The following is a 23,580-nucleotide window of genomic DNA, read 5'->3' on the forward strand; positions in this document are numbered from 1 at the left end:
TGTTCCAACGACACAATGACAGTGTTTCAGTAGGATCTGAGAGAGATGGAGCTAGTGAGAGAGAGTGAGAGAGAGAGAGAGAGAGAGAGAGAGGTGATGCTTTATCTGAAGATCGGCTGTGCTCTATCTTGACTGGAAGCGCTCCCCAACTGATCTCATCCATGTTAGAAGTCTTCCATTAATCTGCGCAGTTTATTACCCTGTAGTACAAAACGTTAAATAATTCACAGGCCTGTGTGGGGGAAATATAATGTTTGTCCCAAATGTCATCAAATATTTTTTACTGTTGGATAATTCATGCAAAAATAGTGGGAGTAGCTTGACTGATAAGGGCTGGGGTTAGAAATAAAGTCCTGCCCCTTACCAAGATGGGGGATGGGAGGGTATAAAACAAATATTTGTGCCCACTGAAGCATAAGGAAGTCAAAACCCTGTGTGCTTCTTGCTCTATGTCTGTTCTTGAATTTCCCACATAGACCTGTACTAAAGATGTTGTCACGGTAAGTCAATGTTAAATACATTGGTAAATATTTCTCTTAATGCTAACTTAGCACCAAATCAGCAACAACGACAATAAAAAATACTAGATAGGCAAGTGGTAACGATATGTAATGATGTATGATGTCTCAAACAGAGTGTTATAGTGTTTAGCAAGGTTACTGGTTATGTATAACATACAGCTATGAATCTCAGAATAAAATATTGCATGCTGTTGGGATGAAATTCAGAATGTGGTCTGTTGTGGTCGATGTGCTTTGAAGCAATCCTGATATTTAAAAAAACATTTTTAAAGTCGGTCACATATAGTAACAAAATATGACTCGAGGATGTGTGGCCTCTTAATCAGTTCTCGTTATATTGATTTCACACATATATTTTTACTCTCTGTGCATATTGAAATAGCATGCAAGCTTTTCATAACATACATTACATGTGATAGGCAAGGATATTCGATCATAATTTAAAACAAAACATATCTACGCAGAGATGCTTTTTTTGTATGGTGAATCCTGTGAATGTTCTGTTTGTTGTGTCAGATTTATTTATTTATTTATTTTACATTATATCCTACATAAGCTGTTTTACTTTTACAGAAATCTTTTCATTGCTTCAGTAGCATTTGTCTTTCTGGCAACAGCAGTTTCAGCTGCTCCTGTTGAAGGTATGATGTTCTTCATAGGCATTCCTATGTCCATCTTCATGGTCCCATGCAAGAAAATTGAATTATTTAATCTGTCATCCATGAATCTCTCTCTCTCTCTCTCCAGACAAAGACCCAGAGGAAAATGATTTTGAAGCAGAGGAGGGTGAGGAAGAGCTCTCGGAGGAAGAAGAGGGTAGGAAATGAAAATACATTTTTGGTGTGATGAGCATCACACTCAGTACAGCAAACAAACAATTTGGAAATTGGGAAATTGGCTTATCCTGAAGAAAAATATTTATATAAAGTCACAAACAGTCCTGTAATCACACATGTATGTCTATATAAAGTGAAGATAATTAGTGCAGATGTAGCTACAACAATAAACATAGCAATAATATTAAGGATGAAACTGTGACTGACATCTGCAGACAGTCATCTCTGATGAACTTATATAACATCCTAAAATGTGGTTTTAATCCACGTTACCTTATAAAGATAAAAAAAAAAATATCCTAAATATTTTAACAAGAATTTAAACAACACCATACAAAATGTGTACGTTTGTAATGCTATGAGACCAGCACGGGTATCACAGAGGATACCTTATTTTTTTTTTTTTACTACTTTAAATAAACAAGTTATGTGGCGAAAAAGTGAATCAGGAAGAAAACATAAACTGAAGAAGAACTCTTCGGAGAAGTGAAAGACTTGTGAACAGTTGTTATAAACTGTATCCATCTCCCCTTTCTTTTCAGATGATGATGACTCCAAAGGTCAACATATGAAGGGTGGGTGACAAGTTAGCAACTTACCACCAAAATTAAAAACTTCACCCATGGTTTAATAGGCCAACCTTACACCTTGGCTTTGTATCCATAATATCCTTTGCGTGTTGAAATCTAATAATGATGACTAGCTAAAAAGAACGGTACAACTTTACTATAAGGCCCACAAATACGTGATATATTAATATTTAACTAAGGAGTATTTGATGATGAATTAAAGCATGCGCTCATCAGGAGATAATGAAGCATATACATTATGCATATCTGAGTCACATGACTAGCCATTAATAATTTTAATAGTCAGGTATTAACACCAAGTTAACTAATTCTGCTAATGAATATAACGACGTATTAATAAATAATTTATGTCAGGAAGTGTGTGTTTGCAGGAAGTGTAGTTTAACCCGAGTTTTTTTTCAAGTTTTCGCTTTCCTACATATTTCTAAATAAACCCTATTTCAAGGTAGATTATGAAAACCAGTTCGACACATAACCCTACGTTGGCCTGAAGAACTGCTCTGATATGCATGTCGCAGTCCTACCGTGTGCAGTGTGGTAGAGAATTTTGCTTCCTTGCATGCCTTTATAACATTGCTCCAAGAAATGGGTTGATTTTGATCAGCAACTTGTTGGTGTGCTGGTTTCAAACTGTCCCAAGTTACTTCAAAAGTCTAGTTTGGGTTCATCTACATTGTGAACATAAAGATCCATCCATCCATCCATCCATCCGTCTTCTATACCGCTTACTCCTTTTCAGGGTCACGGGGAACCTGGAGCCTATCCCAGGGAGCATTGGGCACAAGGCGGGGTACACCCTGGACAGGGTGCCAGTGAACATAAAGATAACTAATAATATTAATAATGTAAATTATCTTAATTAATTCTGCAAGTCATGGTATTGATTTAGTAAAATGACTTAACAAGGTATTACTATTTAACTATTACCATTATTAAAGGCTAGTCTTACGACTCAGACGCTGTTCATATATGCACTTCAATATTTCCTGGTACTCTAAGGAACAGTGCATGTTTTATTTCATCATTATTACAACGTTAGTCAATTATTACTATGTTTCATATTTGTGGACCTCATAGTAAAGTCTTACCATAATAATCTAAGAACACTTAAGTCAGGGACTGATATTCACATATAAACCTATTTTAAAAAAGCAATTTTGTATGTTGGTAAAAGTGAGACATTTTGAGTATCGTATCTAAAATAAGCATAATAAACATAAAACCAGTTATAAGCAACATATAAACACTCATAATACACTCCAAAATACATAATTAGGTAGGTTTGCTTTTTTGTCCTTACATAAAATGCACAAGGTCTTGTAAGTCTGACAGAGTGGCATTGTCCTGCGCTTACTGACCCGACCAGAACCAAACCAACTGCTCGAACAAGATTTGATCTTGCGGAACCTCAAGGATATGTTTCTTGTTTCTCTGGGTTTTTTCTCAACAGGAGCTGGAGCCCAGCAAGCCACAATGGTGCCCAAGGGCCCTGGTAAGATGATGCTAATCCTCTTTTTAGCTTTGGGGACAGATCTCTTTGGGATTTGGGAGAACACTAAACCCCCTCACCTGTGAAAAGCAGCTCAGTGGGCACAGCTTAAGCTTCCTTTACTGCCGAGTGGGCAAAGTCAATCATTCTTTAATCTGGTTAGGGCTCAGGTATGTGGACAACTATGCCAAAAGCTAAAGGAAAGCCTGCATATTACTTGATGCATCAGAAAATTGAAATTAGTCTGGTGAGGTTTACACATCTGTCTCAAAGGAAGCTTTGAGTTACATATGGTTGAGAGGTATTTCAGTGGACTGTAACCTTGCCTGCAATGAAGGACTCGTTCTCTTCAAGGTGTGACTGTTCTACCTGGCACTTCTCCGGTGGGCGAACCTCCAAACGGTAAGGAGAGTAAACACTATTCGTTAACCTAAGAGACAAGTCCATTAGCCCAATTTTCTCATGTATTCAGTGACAAAAAGGTCCTGGGTGAGTCTGATAGAAACTCAGTGACCCCATGTCTTTTAAAATGTACTTTTAGCATTCCGAGAAATGGAGTGTAAGAGACTACATCTTGTCATTTCTCAGGTCACAAAGTGAATGGAGCGGGTGCTGCACAGACAAGCCTTATCTGTAAGTTACATTTCAGCCAATCAAAGACAGCCTAATGAAATTCTTTGGTAAAACCGCTAACCGAGGATTTATGGTGAGGAATCCTGTCTGAAATAAACATGAGGTTTAAATAGAGGTACACTGGGGAGTTAAATCTCCTTAGCTATATTATAATTATAGTGATCAGGTTCTACTCTGTAGCTTTATCAAGTGTTAGATAGTGTTAGAGTTGTTCATAATCTCATAATATGTACTTATGATATGTACTTTAGTGTAAATCTGTAAATCTGTAGGTTTGATATTTAAATACATATTCTATTCAAACAGTTCATGTCTTGTTGCATTACAGCATCAAGTGGCTCCTCAGCAGCAGCAGCTGGTGCTGATGGTAATGAAAGTCATCTCATGTCAGGCACAGATTGATGTTTTATTAGTTTTATTTAACCACCTAAAAGGAAATGTCTAACAGTCGTTAAACATCCGCGCTAACAGGCCTTACATATCTTATGTGGTTACAGGAAGTAACGGAAGAGACTCCCAAGCCTTGCCCTCAAGTTCTCAAGGTAACGCACTCTAACGTTGATTGATCTGGTAAGCTTCCTAAACTTTACCAAATAGTGAACTCACCTTATCTGAAGTCCCTCTGGGCAAAGTGGTGTCCGCACATCAGTAAGATTTTCTACAGGTAGTTAACTCGAGCTATCACACACATGGTCATCATCTGAAGAGTAAACAAAATAACCATATGTATGTGCTGGAGTTTGTCTCAGATGTCCTTCAGAGTGGTGTAAAACATGACAGAAACGTGAAATGCAAAGTTAATTAGAGAATTCGTTTAGTTCGAACGTTTTGGGGGAGGGGTGGGCTCTTAATAAGTTGGAGATTAGTTTTCCATTTCTTGCTATGCCTGGTAATGAATGGACATTGATGGGAATTGGCTTGGAAGTAGAGACACAGATGAAATGCTTATTATATTTTTGTAAAGACACAATCACTTTAGTATTAAGTACGCAAAACTGGGAAAGGTGATCCATTCTTATGGACTCTTGGAGGCGAGACTGAAAACGGTAGTTGTATTTTGTAATGTGTCACTGAGTAAGACTGTTATTTTAGGTGCTGTTTTAAGTGTGGCTGGTCATGGGAGCTCAGGGTCAAAGGTCCCTGGTAATGACATTTTTTTTTTTATTAAGAATTATTACAAATTTTATTAAGAATTTTGTTTTACATCTTAATAAAGCCCCGCTACAGACTCCACTGAGTTTTATGTTTTGCAGGTGCAGCTGATACTGCTTACTCAGACACTGTCTCTCATGGTATTTATCTAATTGTGTGTTGCATGTAAAAATTATTATAGTAGATTGATTTGTCCAGGTTTTGTTGTACCTAATATGAGATATTAGCATATCTCTGTTGTTCATTAGGATCACCAAGCCAAGTATCTCTGAGCCATGTGTCATCAGGCCAAGTGTCTTCAAGCCACGTGTCAAGTCTGATTACATCAGAACAGACGAGTGGTTCAGCTTTCGTTTCCTCTGAAGTCCAGTCGCAAACGGAGGGTATGATGAACCATGCTCACATCATTCTCCTTCCTCACTGCAGTCCTAGAGGCCATCCTTTAAGATTTCTTTCTGAATGTGTGTGTGTGTGTGTGTGTGTGTGTGTGTGTGTGTGTGTGTGTGTGTGTGTGTGTGTGTGTGTGTGTGTGTGTGTGTGTGTGTGTGTGTGTGTGTGTGTATGTGGTCAGAAGCAGCAACTACAGATTTACCTACACATGAATATGGAGACAATGGTATGTAGAATATTGATCCCAAAATTGCATTGCATTAGTTCTTGCCATTTGACTTTTTTGCTCTACTACAGCAAGCTGATAGTAAGAACAATCCTGTAAAGCAGTTCTCTTGCTTTAGGTGAAAGCCTGACACTTCACATTGGATCTCAAATTGAAGCTCCAGGTAAGGTCACGCTGTGCGAAAACGGCACCGAATCAAAGATTTAACTTGACGATTAAAACCTGTTATCCATGTATGCAGGCTCAGAGTCTGTAATAGAGACACCAGAGACTGAGGCCAATGGTGAGTATGAAGTTTGGTATAATGTCTATATTATGTATAATAATTCTGTTTTTATTTTAAAAATAAATAAATAATAAAAAAACTTGGCCACAAGAACAAATCACCAGTTGTGATTAAGATTTACTACCACAGGTAATGGACACAAACAACTCATCAATGGACAAGAGACAGGACACCCAGGTGGGAACATTAATTACTGATCTTAAAGATTTTACAGAATTGATTTATTTAAACATTTGATTTCCAGTTTTGTCATCTATGTTCAGAACATTCATCGTCTAATGATCTTCTTACAAGATTGTTTTCACGAAAGTTTTTTATTGATTTTTTTTTTGTGATAATGGGCTAATCATGATTAAATTGTGGAGTGACTTTCTCATCGGATGGTTCTTACACAGGCATGAATAACTTCATGGAGGGCACGACTCAAATAGACTCGACAGGTATGCGTTCAACCTGTTCAAACGTCCTTCCGGAATGTAACGGTTAATGTTTTCTCGGCTACGGTAGTGTAGTCGTGTTTGCAGTTATATCAGATTGGAGAAAAATTCGGGACAAGCTCAAAGTAACCAGTTTTATTTCCCAGGTGGTTTTGACTCATTTGGTTCCAATCTGGAATTTACAGGTATGTAAATGGTTGAGGACTTCGGTCCAGCTGCTACGCGGCGCAGGTATTGTTGTTGTACAAATGTATGCAAGTCCTCTTGAACTTCTTGAACGGATAACCTCTGTGGCGTATTCTAGCAGAATGCATATTGTAACATTTGAGCTAGAGACACTGGATTTCTCACTGATTTTGTGTAACAGCATGAATTTCACCAGTGAGACATCTTTCAGATTCTAACTTTGTGTCTATTAACTGTGCAGGTATTATAGACCATTCCAGCCATGACTTCCTTATTGGTTTGATGGGTGAGCATCGCTTTTGCTCCTACTGAGAGCTGCATGTAATGACATTTGTACCTCCGCTCCCTGAAACCCACTCATGGTGTCTCTGTGCAGGTGGCATTGGGGATAGCTTTGCTCCGGATCCCTACACCGACACTATAGGTATGCCTTCAGACCACACCGAAGCTCCCTCAGATGGTATGCTCACATGTCTAATCAATGATGCTATCTCAGCAGATCACATGGGACTTGCTTTTCAGGTAGAGACAACAGGTAAGTGTCCCTGTGTGCACACCAAAACAATCTGGCAGGTTAGCTGTTATTCTTTCCTAAGGAAAGTGGTGTGAATCAGATTTGGGTTGCATTGTTTCTCACTAGTAGTTCTCTTGCAGGTGCTGGACTAGATCCTGGACTGCCAGCCATTATCAGTTCAGCTCGACCAGGTATTGGCTTTTTCTGATGCCATATATGTACTCTGTCACTATTAGTTCTTCTCTCAATCTCTCTCGTGGCTTTCCCTAAAAACTAAAATGATTTGTTAGGCGTGTAATATTGAGAATCATAATAAGATAATAATAAGTCCACGGGCTTGTAAGGATGACACAAACACATCACCAACTTGTCATGTTTGTATAATGTTCTGAGCTTCATTTTCCCAAAAGCATCACAAAGATCATTGTTAGATGGTACACTGAACTCACCTCTCTACTAGTTAAGATGATCTTAACCTTACAATGCCTTTGGGAAACTGGACCCCGGATGTTCAAAATATTCATACGTTGTAATTATGCATAATTAAATCTTCCATTCTTACACCCGAATACATTCAGCTCCTCAGTCTGCAGGAAACGGGCTAGTTGCTTCTGCCAGTGGTAAACATATTGTTCAGCTATATACAAAATATACTAAAACAAGACTAAATCTATGTATAGGATGTTGCCTGTGGTCAGTTTTATAATATGATTATTATGATGTTTTCAGTGACCTCTGACAATGGTGCTCAGTACAACGTTCCTGGAGATGTGACAGGTATATCCTTAAAACGGCGGCTGAGATATGCTAATCCTCAACACCAAATGAACAGCAACAATCCAAAATGTTTTTGCTTAGGGCTATAGGAAGAAACAAAAGAAACAAAAAAAAAATCTGGGCGTTTGGGATGGTACAACCTTTGAAGTCATATCACATTAAGAGCCTATCTTTAATGACTAAGCCATAGTGATCATGTTTGACATAATGATTAGGTTTGACATAGCTAATTCTACTGTGTCTGCTCCTCAGAAGGTGCTGAAAACAATGGTGCTGATTCACCCAGTATAAATGGTAAGCTATAATCCCAGCAAGATCTAGTGTTGGATTCCATCCATCCATCCATTTTCTATAGTGCTTATCCTACTGGGTCACAGGGAACCTGGAGCCTATACCAGGGAGCTTCGGGCACAGGCCGGGGTACACCCTGGACAGAGTGCCAATCCATCGCAGTAGTGTTGGATTAACTGAAGTTAAATATTTAATAGTGTAAAGTCACTGAGCAAAATTATTGTTTAAAAAGAATTTTTGTCATTCTCCAATGTCCTACAGGCAATGGCCGTCTCAGACCGGTTACAGACCTGCACAAAGGTATCAACAAAAATCATATCAGCAAATCCATAATGAATGTTTGGAAAAGAGAATAAGTACAAAGCCAGGTCTGTTGTAATGCGTTTGTACAGGCGATCCTTCTGGGACCGACACCCACCTTTACACAAGTATGTGACCTAAAAAAAACAGCACTTCAGACCAAAAAGTCACAGATTTAAAGACAACCAAAGGCATAATTTAATCTCCGAAAGCATAATATAATATCATCACAGAGAGATGTTGACATATTTTGTGAAAAGAAATTTCTAAAATGTACTGCATTTGTACTGCTACGGAACACACATCGGAACGATCTCCTCTGTGCCCGCATGATGAATTTTTATTTGCATTTATTTAAAAATGTAATAGAGAGTTACATACACAGTATATTACATAGAAAATAAATCAGGAGTTAAACAGCCTGAAGCTGTTTCAATATCAAAACATTTGAAATGAAATAAAAACAAAAAAAGAAGTGTAACCTTCCGTTTAACTGGCATATCTCACATCTCAGCAGGTGAACACCATGGACTCATCACACACACACACACAGGTGAGTTCACACAGCAGAGGAAACAACAATGTTGACGGTCACCTTTCTCCATAGCACTCTTTCAGTAACCCACCCGTATAAATGTGCCCCTCTTTCATCATTTATATACCAAAGAGTCTTAGCTAAGGCTTAAATCTGTAATAAGATTCGGAGTAACAGCTACAGATCTCAGATCAGATTTTTCCACTGGTTTTTCAGCAGAAACCCTGGATGTTAAGGACCCCACCATTATCCCCGTCACCAAAATCCCCTGTAAGTCTGCTCAATATTGCCGAGGTTAAAGAGTCGGCGTGGTTTATCCCTCGACCCATAGATTGCAGTACAGTGCGTGCTACCTCTAGAAGTTACAGTATCATTAAAGACCATTCACAATGTGAAGTTTGAACACTTTTTCCTCTCAAAGCGGAAGCCGCAGTCACATCACGTGCTGCAGGTGTGGGAACGCAAGCGGACGTGACAGGTATTATACATTTCATCTTACGAACACTAAGCATAGGCTATATCAGAAGTATTCAAGACTTAAGGAAACGATTTAATTTCGTATGCATTAAATTGTCGCGTTATGGTTTAGCAGGTTTAGAAGGCGAACCGGTGACCAACGGACACAGACAAATCGACATAACAAGTAAGCTAAGGATTCTGCATATGGGATGCAAACTGATGCCAAAGTATAAGCAGAACTAATGAAGCACACATTTGATATTGATACTATCTGCTATTATGTTTCAGTCATGGGTGATTCCATCTACACGTCTAGACCTGCAGATACGTTAGGTTTGTATTTGTTGACTAGACATTTCCTCCCATGCACTACAGGCCAAATGTTTAACGACATGAGGTGTAACTGTGGAAAGTGGCCGGTCACCCCAGTAAGCTTGAGTGATATTTTCCCCGATTGCGATTTTCCATTTTAAAATATCACAATAAGTGATGAACCGTCCAGGTTCCTTAAGAAAAGAAAAGAAAATCATTTCCAGCGTTTAAGTTTTACGGCGCGTAGAGCAGGGTAATTTAGTAATATCATCAGCTATGTAGTCGAGAACCCTAGCAACTCTTCTGGCGCAAAACTGAAAGAGTCGTTTTGACTTTTTTTTTTTGGTAACATCCATAGATAAATACAGTAATTTTACATGATGTACACATTAATAAACTCAAAACATACACCGTTTACCATGAAAGTAAGTGAGATGGGCACATGAGATGGGTGAAGGGGGCGGGGCTTCTAGGAAGTGTCTGTATCACCTGCTCAGATTTCAGATTCCTATGTTGACTGGCGTCTCTCGTTGTACTGTGCAGAGAAAAAGCCTGCTCTTTTGGGTGTATTTTTGACCGCCGTTTTTGCGGCGCTCCTGCACAAAATACATAATGGCTCGTGAGGTCGGGTAATATAATAATAATCAGCAATAAACATCACTGGATCGGATACAGACATACAGTCATGGTAATGTAATATTAATATCGTGTAGGGACGATAATATTGTACAAGCAAACTGTAGACTTTAAAAGCCCTTTTGCTGTATGTTGATAAGCATACTGTTTTTCGGTTTCTCATGAAAGAAAATCTAAAGGGTTATGTCTGTTTGTTCCAAAAATGTTGTCGTTCCAAGCTTTTGGTCTGTAATGTTCACTTATATGCTTTTAAGCCATTCACTTCATGCTCTGTGGTTTATGACTGGGCATGATCTAATAATCATGTGTAAGGGCTCACGGGTATTTGTTCTTGCTTATTGTTTCCGTCCCAGTTCTGAACCGCTCTCTGACATCGCATGGTCTTAGGATTTAAGATCCTTCGGGCGGTTACTTGGTCAATCCTGAACAAAAGATGAGCCGCATTTATATAATCTCGCGTACCGAAGTATAGTTTCAGAAAATGGTTAAAGATGTAGCTGTAGAGACAGAAAGCCGAGAGGAGCTGGTCGGCATTATTCAAAGAGAATTAATCGCACAAAGATTGGATTTATTGTTGCTTTTATTGTCCAGGTCATGAAATAATCATTAAAACTCAGGTAATCCTTGAGTTTGAAAATAACGGTGGTGCCTAATAAAAACAAGTTCAATTTTAGCCGATAATAATCCCTGTCATATACTGGGGCGACAGGATCACTGTTAAATACATAACAGATACAATTTATGTGTTGTTTACTGCCACAAAGCATGACAAAGTCATTCCAATAACTAATAAAAGTAATCTCACACAGGCTATGAAAGCACTGGTGTGACTGAAGGAATCTCAAATCATACAGGTAATCGCTGTAGTTTCAGCAGGCTGACTGATGGATCTATTCACCCACATATGCAGCTATTTCATAATTAGATTGTCCTTCTCAAATGCAGATTCTATGGTTGATACTAGGGCTGGATTTACAGGTGAGTTAGCTCCATACACTGAACAATATTCCACTGATTTTTTCAAACGTCGCAATGACATCAAATAAGGTGACAGTAAGAATCTTCTTACAGTGGATAGAGGCGTTATCAAAACCCCTTCTTTTTTTTTTTTTTTTAGACGCCTCACAGACACACAGTAGCGTGATTCAGACAGAGCTCATAGGTAAGTGAAGTTCAAAAGTAAACACCATACGGGTATCAGTGACGTTTAGGTCATTCATCGTTGTACGCCGTTAAGAGGTAATAACACTCTATTCAGTCACAGGGGATCCAGTTGGAGTCTCCTCACAGACAGATGCTACGGGAACAGGTTGGTCTGTGAGACACTGTTTGAACATAGCATGGATAAATGTGCAGTGGTGGGGCAGTGGTGGTGCAGTGGTGGGGTAGTTTTGGGACAGTGGTGGCTTGGTGGTTAAGAGTCTGGGTTTCTGATTGGAAGGTCGGGGGTTCAAACCCCAGCACCACGAAGCTCCAATGTTGGGCCCTTGAGCAAGGCCCTTAACCCTCTCTGCTCCAGGGGACACTGTATCATGGTTGACCCTGCACTCTGACCCTAACATGCTGGGATATGTGAAGAAAATAATTTGCCGTAGTGGATATGTGATCAATAAAGACTCATTATCCTTAAACATTACAGTCTTTTAAATTTGTGATTTGTTTTCCAGCTGTAGCTGAACCTCATGGGACTCTCAGGGGTCTAAGTAAGTTTAGTGTCTATTCAAGTTTTTTTTAAAAGTAGTTAAAGAAAGGATTGTAGCTCAGAAAACATCATAAAATGCTATATTGAGCATTTATTTAATTCTTTATAAAAGACATTCGGTTATGATACTAATCTTCTCCCATCCACAGGCCAACCTGGTGCTACTGAACAGACACAAGCAGCTGGTAAGCCTAGTGGAAGTTCACAGCCGAACAGTACTCGTCCTCACCTAGACCTCAAGGCTTGTATTTAGAAGATAAACCGAGCTGAAATATAATGGCTTTGGCCCTACAGAAGCATTAGTGATGTTATTAAGAGTACATTTTTTCACAGACAAGTTTAGTGCAAAATGATGAAGAAGGCAAGCAGAGTTCATTTTTAGCAGATGTTCAATTATTATAAAAAAAAAAGAGTAAACATCAATATAGTGGGAGAACAAATGTACCGTATATCCGTTCAAAAGCGTACATTTCCCCTCCTGAATGTGTTGATCGTACGTACATTATTAATACTCCATCATTTACCTTCATCACCTCCAAGTTGTAACGTTCAGCCCCGCCCCACGGGTCCAACCCCCTGTAGCTTCTTCATATGATTTTTTCTTATTTTTGTGTATAATTGATCAAATCTGGTTAAATACACGTATAAACAGATGCTCAATAGCTCTTTTCTCTTGCTGGTTTTGCTTGTTCTGTCCAGTTTCAGCAGGTGAACAGTACCACACATCTGGTCAGGGTCCTGAAGGTGGGTCTCAAAGCTTCCTATCATGATACTACGTTGTTGTTGTTGTTGTTTTTTTTAAGTGTACAACCAACAAGAATGTCGTATACAGTAAACTCAATATTAGACGTATGGCTTATAAAAACGTGCTCAACTAATCAGCTTAAAGATGGATTATTTTCATGACTGGGAAAACACAGTAAGCCCCGGCTGGACACGCTGCTGTTTGAGGGGAAATTAGAGTGAGGTAAGATGTAGAGGTTACACCAGCTCTGTTTATAAACAGTCTCTTTAGGCAGTGCAGCTCTCTCGCATCTCGTGGACAAAATTACTAAGGGGTGGGGGGAGAGAAAAAAAAAAAAGATCATGAATAAAGCAGATCAGCTGAAATAACTGGATTCCGTCTTCCTGAAAGGTGCAGAAAATGTGGAACTGGAAGATACCTGCTGACTTTCACATGAAGCCGCGCGTGAAGTTTCTGCGCTACAGATTTCAGTGTACGGACCAGTCGGCCTGGCAGAGGAACAGCGACCCCAGCCACTAGCCTTAGCTTTGATTCATGCGCCTCAGTTGTTATTTTATTACATGTTTAACTATTTAAACATTACGACGACGCTGTAACGAACATTTTACTGCACCTGTTTGTAATTTTAAGCGGCCACATTATTAAATGTCTTTAATGAAAAAGGGACGAATTTAATCGTGGAGGGAGGGGAGAGGGAGAAAGTCTGCCCTTTAAACCGGAAGTGTTAAAAGCGTACATTTCAAATCGAACTTCTTTTCTCACGTCTCGCTGTATTTCCACGCCTAGCTGCACGAGCAATATTCTCTACAAGTGTCATATATTGTACATTTCTAAATGTCATTTGAAAATCACATTAAAATTTAACATCTATTTTGAACGGCAAGCTCAAGCGTTTTTAATGGCCATGGATAAATGAGGCACCGGGGGGGATGGGAACCATAAGAGAATCCATTCATTTCCACCTCTATCTATTGATCTATTACTTAATTTGTTTCTATGAGAACAGATGCAATTTCTGTAGCACTTCATTTCTTGGACAAAAGAAACGCTGATGTTTTGCTCTAAACACTGACAAACCTTTAAAGCGAACATTTCCACAATCCGGTACAGAATAATCTTAACACTACATGCCATTTTACATTTCTTTATCGCGGTACGGCGTTGTTCAGGTTCATCAACACACCTGTAGCGAGAGCTATACCTCTTCCTTTCTCTGTATGATTTAACTTCCGAGGTTCCGACGTTCAATGACGTAAACCGGCGTCGTCCTACACCACGTGACTGCGTTCTCACACTTCAGTTCCAACCAAGATACTTTCAAAACATTTTTTTTTTATTGGAAACTTACACAAAGTATTGTTCACATGCGTAAGAAAATAATTTAGCCGTGTCTCTATTATAGATCTATAATAACTAAATTGAGCCAGACGATTGTACTATTGTATGAGCAATAATATAATATTATATATAATATACCTGTTGGCTTCACACCACATTTTTGAAAAGCAGAGAGCAATGATGGACCGATAAGAGCCACCAGGGGGCGATGTATACGAACCCTCACCCCCAACCACAAAAAAAAACAAAACAAAAAAAAAACCAAAACCTAAACTAAAACACATTTCCAATCCTGACTCACTCCGATCATGTAGAATTGTCTTGTTATTATATCAGAGTCGTGGTTAGAGTACTGCTATTAGAAGAAGAAGCCCAGCCAGTAATTAACAACACATCAATAATTAACTACATTCAGGTTAATGTATATAATCATCTTAAACATGTATGCTCAACCTAAACCACAGTTACTGATGTCCTGTAGCTGTGTGTTATCATAGCACAAATGTTAAGCGCCACCTTTAAAGATTTTTTTTTTTTTAAAGACACGTAATAAAATTATGCACTTTACACACTCTGAATTTGAAGCTAGCAGGTAATGATGTGGGACTTGACCAACTATCCATCTATTAACGCGAACTCCTCACTGAGCTCTAACATGTAGTCTTGGACCTGTATTTATATATTTTGAGTATATATATATATATAAATATATATAAATCACACAGTGACATTGCTGCTTTAATCCTCTGGTTAGACTGAACTTGTACATCAGTGTCTAAAAAAACAGAACAAAGAGCCAGAAAAGCCTATGTGCTACAACATCGCACATCTTTATAAACTGAAAATAAACAAAGTAGACACTTGAGCCTGATGTCGTGACCCACGAACAAAGCTGCAATTTCAGCTATAAAACCAGTAGACTTTCCAATGGTGAGAAATTTGAGCTCGCTTTCTTCTCCGTCACCTCCGCCCTTATTTACACTCGTTTCATTCGTGCTCTGAGGGATAAACAGTCTCAACCCAATCCAATAAAAAATAAACACACTCTGCATGCTCAATGAAGACACACACACACACACACACACTACTTGATCTGAGATTATCTGTAGAATATATGTTCTGTTATACAGTTTAGTTAAAGCCCCACTCAGGACCCACTGCTGCTGGCGAATGTGTGGAGAGATCTGACCAAGCAAAGCACTCGTGTACGTAGAAGATGCTTTTTCTTTACATATAACTACAATATAGTTCTGTGTGTTATCAATACATTCCTAGTACACAATTCATTCATATTCTACGGACCTGAACTGATTGCTAGAGATGAACGAGTCAGTCGGTATAAACGCATCTCCTCGGTTAGTATGCTCGGCCCCTGTCATGACAGAGCTGAGCTTCTCTGGGGGATTCCAGATTAGGGCTGGAACGCCTCGCCTGCTGCGGAGGTACATAATGAAACGAGAGTGCGGCGCACTGATTTTATGACCAATACAGACATGCTGAATCTGTGCTGTTATGATTTTAAATTAGCAGACAGGCCAGGAAAGAAAAAATGGGAATTTTAACATTGATAAAGACGACAGAAAAAAAAAAAATTAAAAATTAAAAACCCCCAAACACACACACACAAATTCCTTTTAATAAGCTGGGTTTTTTTTTTTTTTCTACTATAGCTTGGGATCTCCAGGCATTGTAGTTTGGAAGTCAGTGGTCAGGAGCGAGATGGTAGGATCATCAGCAGGGTCTGGGCTAAAATAAGAGTCTCCGTCCAGCTCGAGCAGACTGGGCAGATCCTCGCCCGTGTTCTCGGTGCTCATGGGGTCGGTCACCACCACTGGCTGAGCTGTGTACTGAACCAACTGCTTTCCTGAAACACCAGCAGAAAACATGATGACAAGCTGAACCATAAACACTGAAACAGAAGTTATTGAAGAAAAAAAAAAAAAAAAAAGGACAGCGTTAAAACAAAACACCGCTGACGGACACCATTTCATATAAGTGGGATCTGAACTACGTTTCTACGCAACACTTATATTTTATCGGAAGACTACTGGGTGGTGATGATGATGATGATGATGATGATGATGATGATGATGATGATGATGAAGAATAGACTTGAAGACAACTGCTCCAACCGGAGGGAAATTGACTGCTATAACACAAAACAGCAGGTGGGGCAATTCCGGAGTAATGGATGAGAGCTTTTGTTACTGTTAAGCTACTGTTTTTTTCCTCCTCCTTTTAAACCATCACAGAAAGCTTCGCATGTATAACACAAATGAGACTTAAAGATTTTTGGGAATCACTTTGGGAACGTGATGGGTTTTTTTTTTTTTTGCGTAACGGATGTGACGCGTCTGAACCGGCGCTGGTTATATCTGACGTATAAAATAGTTCGGTTTTCTCTATAACTCAAGCAGAGAACAAAGATTCCCAAGGCAAACAAGATACATAAATAAACAAACAAACACGTTTAAAATGAAACGAATAAACAAATAACAGAGCAGGGTTAGGACCTGGGACATTTCCGGCAGCACAGCAGCATACAACACTAGTTTTAAAGGAGCATACCTGGTTTAATGTTGTCACTACACTCGGTGTCTCTCACAGGTTCTGACAGCAACTCCTGAATCTGTAATGACATCAGGTCATGTTTAATTTCAGCAACTGATACCTTACTGTAAAAAGGGGGGAGTGTTAAAAAGTGTTAAAAAGTGCAGGGGTCATATTTTCAAACTACTGAAACATGCATCACAACTTTTTTTTTTTTTTACATTTTGTACTCTATAAACGATATATAAAGAGTCTCAGTTGCAAGTGCTTTCTAACGGCGCTTTGCAACGTCCCTCAGAAGTCTTCAGGACAGACGAGTTAAGAGTTTACAGTGCGTCTGATGGTGTGCCGCTATCATTTTGAAAGACACCCCTACCAGTCTAACTGGTGGCTGAGCTCGGTCTGTTTAAAACAGCAGGGTTGCCAGATCCTCAGTGAAAAAGAAACCGCCACCACGTACCATTATTGATTTTTTGGGTGCAGGACAGTTTTCTTCCAGGTGATTTTTTTTTTTGCAGTGATTAATTATATATTTCTTCATTAAAACATTCACATTCAAAAACAAATAATTCACTGAAACCCAAATTCTATAGGAACCAACCCCCAAATAATCAAAACACATACACTTCCATCAAGCAAAGACTAACATTAAGGAAATCACAAGGTACACACATACACATACACACAGAGTCAGACTTACAGTTGCCAAACTGTCCAAGTCGAAGTCAGCGCCGGTGTTTGAACTGAAGATCTACAAAATATTTATAAGAAAAATGAAAAGCACAATCTTATTACGCTTACACAGCTTTTGTAAATCTGGATCAGATGGGAAATCAGCTGTCTGTGGGAACACAGCTCAGGGCTGGTATGCATACAGTTACTTCTACAAGTTACTTTTTTTTTTTTTTTTAAAGAGTGAAAATCTTACTAGTTAAAATCTGGGAGTAAAAATGTGCATTTAAAAAAAATAATAATAATAATTAAAAAATAACAATAATAAAAGAGAGTTGAGATTCAGCACACGACAATCACGATGACAGAGGAGAGGTTTTAATAGAGACCGAGCTCGTCAGTGTGTATGAAAGCGCTGAACGTTTTACACTGTGACTCGGACACCTGGTGGACAGGGACGAGTCGGCGCTGATGTTCTGTCCAGCGGATGTCGCTTCTGGATGTAGATCAGACGCGCCGCGGGTGTGAGAACAATGCTGCTTGACGTGGGGGTCGTGTCACACCACCTCGGAATGGATTATTTTACTATCGCAATGCAGCAACATTTAATCACACGCCTTCAGATCAAAAGGGTTTTTAACATCACGAGAAACGTTTCAGTCGCGTGTCCACAAACTTTCGACCAGTAGTGTGTGTATATGGAATAAAAAGTGTAGGGTGGTCAAAGCTTGGGGTTGGAAAAAGTAAAAAAAAAAAAAATCGTAGGAACGCCTGAATTAAATGAACAGCAGCCAGATGTGACCAGTCCAGATGTGACCGTGTCTCAATCAGCCATAATTTCATTGTTTCTTAGGAACACGTTTTGGTGCTTAAGAACAAAGTTTGACCCTGAGCAGCTTATACACACCGGCCCCTAATTCTCAGAGCCGCTTTGGTCAACATAAATAATCCACCGGCCGTGAATCTCGGCGCGATGCGATCTGTTCGAACGTAACGGATGATGGATTTCGGATCTAAAGACAGAACGGTAAAGTCAGACACATGACAGCAGTAACACATTATATCAGAAGGGAGCAAAAGGACGCTCACATCAAAGAGTGGCGAGGAATCAAAGTTGATGGACTGCACGTTGAAGATCGCCTGCAGGTTTTCCAAGCCGCTGTCGATGCTGTCCAGGTGCTCGTTCAGCTCACTCCTGGGGCATAAAACCAACACTTCAGTTCAGGTGCTAGAAAATCAGGCACATCTTTACGTCATCAGTTTCTTTTTGCAGCTCACGCTGTGGTTAAAAAACAAAACAGTTGCACATGAAAGAAAAAATCATAAGCATGTATCGTTTTAGTGATAACCACAAAGCTACAGAGCTGTGCCACACGCTGGTGACGAACATGGGAGGAAGGCCGGTGTCCCCAGGAACACGTCGGGACTTTATTTTTATACTGAGGAAGGGGCATGTCGGAATGCACATGCATCGCAACCTAAATGCCATGCCACACTCCAATGTCAACAAAAGTAATATGTCCAGGATAAAAAATTTGCTTTGAATATCATGCCATTGTAGGGACTTTATGAAGCTGCCACTCTCACCCCGGAGCTCAGGAACCCTCGGTCACTTCAGAGTAGTACTGAGTGTACTACTGACGCTAATAGTGCTGTACAGATCTGATGAGAAACGTGTAGAGCAGCTGTATAAGAACTCGTGCTGCATGCATTGTGCAGCTGTATTTTGAATAAGAGTAATCATCGATCACCCGTGTGAACACTGGGACTGGACGAAGTGCTGAGGCTCCATGAGGCCGGAAGCAGAGAGCGGCAGCTACGCGCGTTTGGCGTAAACGGGCCTCGACAGCTTATCGAGCACAGCGCTGCGTGTTCTGGGGTCGGCACAGTCAACTGAAATGCTAACCCTGGATGTGATCTGAGGTGAGAAGACGAAGAGGAGAGGCTGGGAAAAGGGTGGGGCACCTCAGACGTCTGGGAGGAACTGAAAAGATAGAAGCACAACATGGCACTGGAGACAGTGTGTGTGGGTGGGGGAGGGGGAGGAGGCATTACACATTTACTCCTCTGACCCACGGTGAAAAGGAATGAGACAAGTGTTCAGCGCAGACACAAGACCATGAGCTGGGGATAAAAAGAATGTTTCTAGGTATACAGTGCATCTGGAAAGTATTCACAGCGCTTCACTTTTTCCACATTTTATGTTACAGCCTTATTCCAACATGGATTAAATTCATAATTTTCCTCAAAATTCTACAAACATTACCCCATAATGACAACGTGAAAGAAGTTTGTTTGAAATCTTTGCAAATTTATTAAAGATAAAAAAGCACATGTACATAAGTATTCACAGCTTTTGCTCAATACTTTGTTGAAGCACCTTTGGTACCAATTACAGCCTCAAGTCTTTTTGAGTATGATGCTACAAGCTTGGCACACCTATTTTTGGGCAGTTTCTCCCATTCTTCTTTGCAGGACCTCTCAAGCTCTATCAGGTCGTATGGGGAGCGTCGGTGCACAGCCATTTTCAGATCTCTCCAGAGATGTTCAGTCGGGTTAAAGTCTGGGCTCTGACTGGGCCACTCAAGGACATTCACAGAGTTGTCCTGTAGACACTCCTTTGTTATCTTGGCTGTGTGCTTAGGGTCGTTGTCCTGTTGGAAGATGAACCTTCACCCCAGTCTGAGGTCCAGAGCCCTCTGGAGCAGGTTTTCATCAAGGATGTCTCTGTACATTGCTGCATTCATCTTTCCCTCGACCCTGACTAGTCTCCCAGTTCCTGCTGCTGAAAAACATCCCCACAGCATGATGCTGCCACCACCATGCTTCACTGTAGGGATGGTATTGGCCAGGTGATGAGTGCTGCCTGGTTTCCTCCAGACATGACGTTTGCCATTCAGGCCAAAGAGTTCAATCTTTATCTTGATCTGAGAGTCCTTCAGGTGCCTTTTGGAAAACTCCAGACGGGCTGCCATGTGCCTTTTACTGAGGAGTGGCTTCCGTCTGGCCACTCTACCATACAGGCCTGATTGGTGGAGTGCTGCAGAGATGGTTCATCTTCTGGAAGGTTCTCCTCTCTCCACAGAGACACGCTGGAGCTCTGTCAGAGTGGCCATCGGGTTTTTGGTCACCTCCCTGACTAAGGCCCTTCTCCCCCGATCGCTCAGTTTGGCCGGGTGGTCAGCTCTAGGAAGAGTCCTGGTGGTTCCAGACTTCTTCCATTTACGGATGATGGAGGCCACTGTGCTCATTGGGACCTTTGATGCTGCAGAAATGTTTCTGTACCCTTCCCCAGATCTGTGCCTTGATACAATCCTGTCTCGGAGGTCTACAGACAGTTCCTTGGACTTCATGGCTTGGTTTGTGCTCTGACATGCATTGTTAACTGTGGGACCTTATATAGACAGGTGTGTGCCTTTCCAAATCATGTCCAATCAACTGAATTTACCACAGGTGGACTCCAATCAAGTTGTAGAAACATCTCAAGGATGATCAGTGGAAACAGGATGCACCTCAGCTCAATTTTGAGTGTCATGGCAAAGGCTGTGAATACTTATGTACATGTGCTTTTTTATTTTTAATAAATTTGCAAAGATTTCAAACAAACTTCTTTCACGTTGTCATTATGGGGTAATGTTTGTAGAATTTTGAGGAAAATAATGAATTTAATCCATGTTGGAATAAGACTATAACATGGCAAAATGTGGAAAAAGTGAAGCGCTGTGAATACTTTCCGGATGCACTGTAGATATACAAGTAGGATATCTGTAGGATAATCAAACACAAGTAGTTGCTATGGAAACAAAGGGTCTTAATGGTAAAAATATAAAATCAACTGAAGAATTTTTTTTTTTTTTAAAATCAGAAGAAGAAAGAACAGCCGATTCTCCAACCCTGCATTCATACCAGTGAGTTGCTTGTAGTATCTTGCTTGTGGGTGTGGAGAGACTGCTACTGGTCTCTCTGGTGGGCGTGTACCTTACACGTCCAGTGTTGGTGGTGTTTTTTTTTTTTTGGTCTTTAATTTATTTATTCATTTACATGTGATTCATTTTCATGTGATTCATTTCCGTATGATTCATTTACGTGTGATTCATTTTCATGTGATTCATTTTCAAGTGATTCACATGCAAGTGATTCACATGCAAGTGATTCACATGCAAGTGATTCATATGCAAGTGATTCATATGCAAGTGATTCATATGCAAGTGATTCATATGCAAGTGATTCATATGCAAGTGATTCATATGCAAGTGATTCATTTATGTGATTCATTTACGAATGATTTTTTTTGTTCAGATTGGAAAGAGTAGCAGCTGAATCGCAGCCTACAGCATGAGTTTTCTACAGTCTACACTTATCTTCATAACGCACTGAAAATGAATTCTAACATTTGAATAAAGTGAATAATTGTGAAAATCCTCTTCTAACTAGTTCCACAAATGAAATAACGCGCTCATCGGTGTGAAAATGGGTTGTTTAGCAGTGCAAGCTAACCGCACCAGCCACAAACACTACTGAGACACTAACCTTCTCCGCTACTTCCTTCCTAGCTTTCGTTTTCTTTAGAACGTCTTGATAAACGTTTAATGAAAGGTCGCACACGGCGGCGTAAAAGGAAACCCCGGTTATAAGAGTCAGGTGGAGAGTTGTGAAAATGTGGTCTCATGTGCACCAAAGGAATCTGTCCAAGAAATCGCTTTTCTACATCAGACCTAATTGACATATGCGGATGATTAAATCTCAGCCCACTGTACGCAGTCGTCGCTGTAATCGTGCCTCAGTGTCGTGTGCGTACGCAGAAAATAAACCGTCGCCTGCCGCTCGCTAGTGTGAACGCAGGGTTAAGAGGTGATGATGAGAAAGCGCAAATAGCTCAAGGTGCTGTTGCATGTCAATCATTTACATACGGCTTAAGGTACTTAAAGAGATTGATAGCGGTGCAGGTGCGTGTCGTGTACATATCCAGTGACGGAAGGCAGAGTACAGCATTAGCCACGTCTCAGAGCACATACATTTGGTGCACACGTATGTGTTTAACTCTGGGAAATTCAAGGACAAACCGTGCAGGTTTTAATTCATGGAGGACGTGTTACGGGGCGACATGACGACGACAGCGGGGAGCACTGAAGCTCCAGGGTTCTCGGCTCGATCCAGAAGGACAATCTGGAAACTCGAGCACTAACCTTAAAGCTTCAAGAGGCATGAAGGTTTCTTATATCTGAGGTTAAACTCAAGGATGGAGTGAATTTAACTTGAAACATAGAGTCTGATGGTGTGTGCGTGTGTGTGTGTGTGTGTGTGTGTGTGTGCGCGCCAGCTGTCGTGAGATTACTTCCTCACTCACATTCACAGCAGTGGAAAAAAGTTCTACCGTGTGCGTGTGCACACATGTGCGGGCAGTAGTATGAATATTCAAATACTATTTGATTAACGCTTTGACGGTAATTCTGCTCATCACAACCGGATACAGGTTCAGAGTGTATGTGAGAATACTGCGGAGCTCTAGTATTATTAAAATGTTGATAAATAGATTAAAACAAACAAACAAACAAAAAAAAAACAGTGCAGTTCCATAGCTCTCGTTTCAATTTATACCATGTGAAAGATTTCAAGCCTGCAGCACACTGCTAGATCATGCGCATTTGTCCCCAACTTTCATGATTAGCAATCTTGTGTTATTTGGTGTAGTTTAAAGCATTCAAAAACGCCAGGCGTGGACGCCATATGTTTAAAAACATGGATAAAACACAGCGCAGGCTCACAGCAACACACTCGGCCGGTCTGCTTCCTGTTAAAGGAGAACGACGCTGCTTATTTCAGAAGTTCAGCATAATTTACTTGTTGAGCGGAGTTTCCGGAAAGACAACGGCCCGTTCTAGAGAGATGAACATTTTGTGCATCGTGCAAACTATAATACATTTTTTTTCAATGTACTACAACAATACAGGTGTCCAATTTATAATAAGTTCAGTGTCAATGTTATGACTCTGAAATGCTATC

At 40.2% G+C, this 23,580-nt stretch overlaps 2 protein-coding genes across 13 annotated transcripts in view; one reads left to right on the forward strand and one right to left on the reverse strand.

Moving 5' to 3' along the window:
• The first annotated feature begins 413 nt into the window (after positions 1-413).
• Positions 414-13,894, forward strand: si:ch211-80h18.1 (uncharacterized protein LOC555593 homolog). Of its 11 annotated transcripts, none has more exons than XM_017455223.3 (40): positions 414-500; positions 1,095-1,162; positions 1,269-1,337; positions 1,900-1,932; positions 3,398-3,439; positions 3,791-3,838; positions 4,025-4,069; positions 4,398-4,436; positions 4,567-4,611; positions 5,162-5,212; positions 5,323-5,361; positions 5,470-5,604; positions 5,793-5,837; positions 5,956-6,000; positions 6,079-6,120; positions 6,253-6,300; positions 6,519-6,563; positions 6,707-6,745; positions 6,988-7,032; positions 7,123-7,170; positions 7,243-7,281; positions 7,401-7,451; positions 7,839-7,880; positions 7,990-8,037; positions 8,290-8,331; positions 8,590-8,628; positions 8,721-8,756; positions 9,143-9,181; positions 9,380-9,433; positions 9,585-9,641; positions 9,753-9,806; positions 9,911-9,955; positions 11,380-11,424; positions 11,516-11,548; positions 11,688-11,732; positions 11,829-11,879; positions 12,238-12,273; positions 12,422-12,457; positions 12,972-13,016; positions 13,408-13,894. In XM_017455223.3, exons 1-40 carry the CDS (start codon positions 490-492, stop codon positions 13,440-13,442), a joined length of 1,854 nt encoding a protein of 617 aa, XP_017310712.1. In that variant the 5' UTR covers positions 414-489; the 3' UTR covers positions 13,443-13,894. The 11 variants fall into 11 exon arrangements, with proteins under 11 accessions (XP_017310712.1, XP_017310717.1, XP_017310714.1 ...); XM_017455228.3 differs by having other exon boundaries at positions 9,756-9,806; XM_017455225.3 differs by having other exon boundaries at positions 9,383-9,433.
• A 1,172-nt stretch (positions 13,895-15,066) lies between these two features.
• The window catches only part of hsf1 (heat shock transcription factor 1), a 40,664-nt gene continuing 32,150 nt past the window's right edge, over positions 15,067-23,580 (reverse strand). The window contains exons 10-14 of one of the 2 annotated variants that reach the window (XM_017455238.3): positions 19,484-19,561; positions 18,667-18,772; positions 17,606-17,656; positions 16,924-16,984; positions 15,067-16,219 (exon numbers count right to left, since the gene is read on the reverse strand). In XM_017455238.3, coding sequence (XP_017310727.1) covers positions 16,020-16,219; positions 16,924-16,984; positions 17,606-17,656; positions 18,667-18,772; positions 19,484-19,561 — 496 coding nt within the window. In that variant the 3' untranslated portion in view covers positions 15,067-16,019. The remainder of the gene's footprint in view (positions 16,220-16,923; positions 16,985-17,605; positions 17,657-18,666; positions 18,773-19,483; positions 19,562-23,580) is intronic. The other variant, XM_017455240.3, reaches the window with a different exon arrangement.

The sequence above is a fragment of the Ictalurus punctatus genome, chromosome 24 (assembly GCF_001660625.3).
Source record: "Ictalurus punctatus breed USDA103 chromosome 24, Coco_2.0, whole genome shotgun sequence".
Taxonomy (NCBI): domain Eukaryota; kingdom Metazoa; phylum Chordata; class Actinopteri; order Siluriformes; family Ictaluridae; genus Ictalurus; species Ictalurus punctatus.

Bases quoted from the DNA above. Each gene is read 5' to 3' on its own strand.
- si:ch211-80h18.1 (XM_017455223.3), top strand. The intron at 4,070-4,397 runs GTAAGTTACATT...GTTGCATTACAG, and splicing joins TGCACAGACAAGCCTTATCT to CATCAAGTGGCTCCTCAGCA. The intron at 7,171-7,242 runs GTATGCCTTCAG...ATGCTATCTCAG, and splicing joins TCCCTACACCGACACTATAG to CAGATCACATGGGACTTGCT.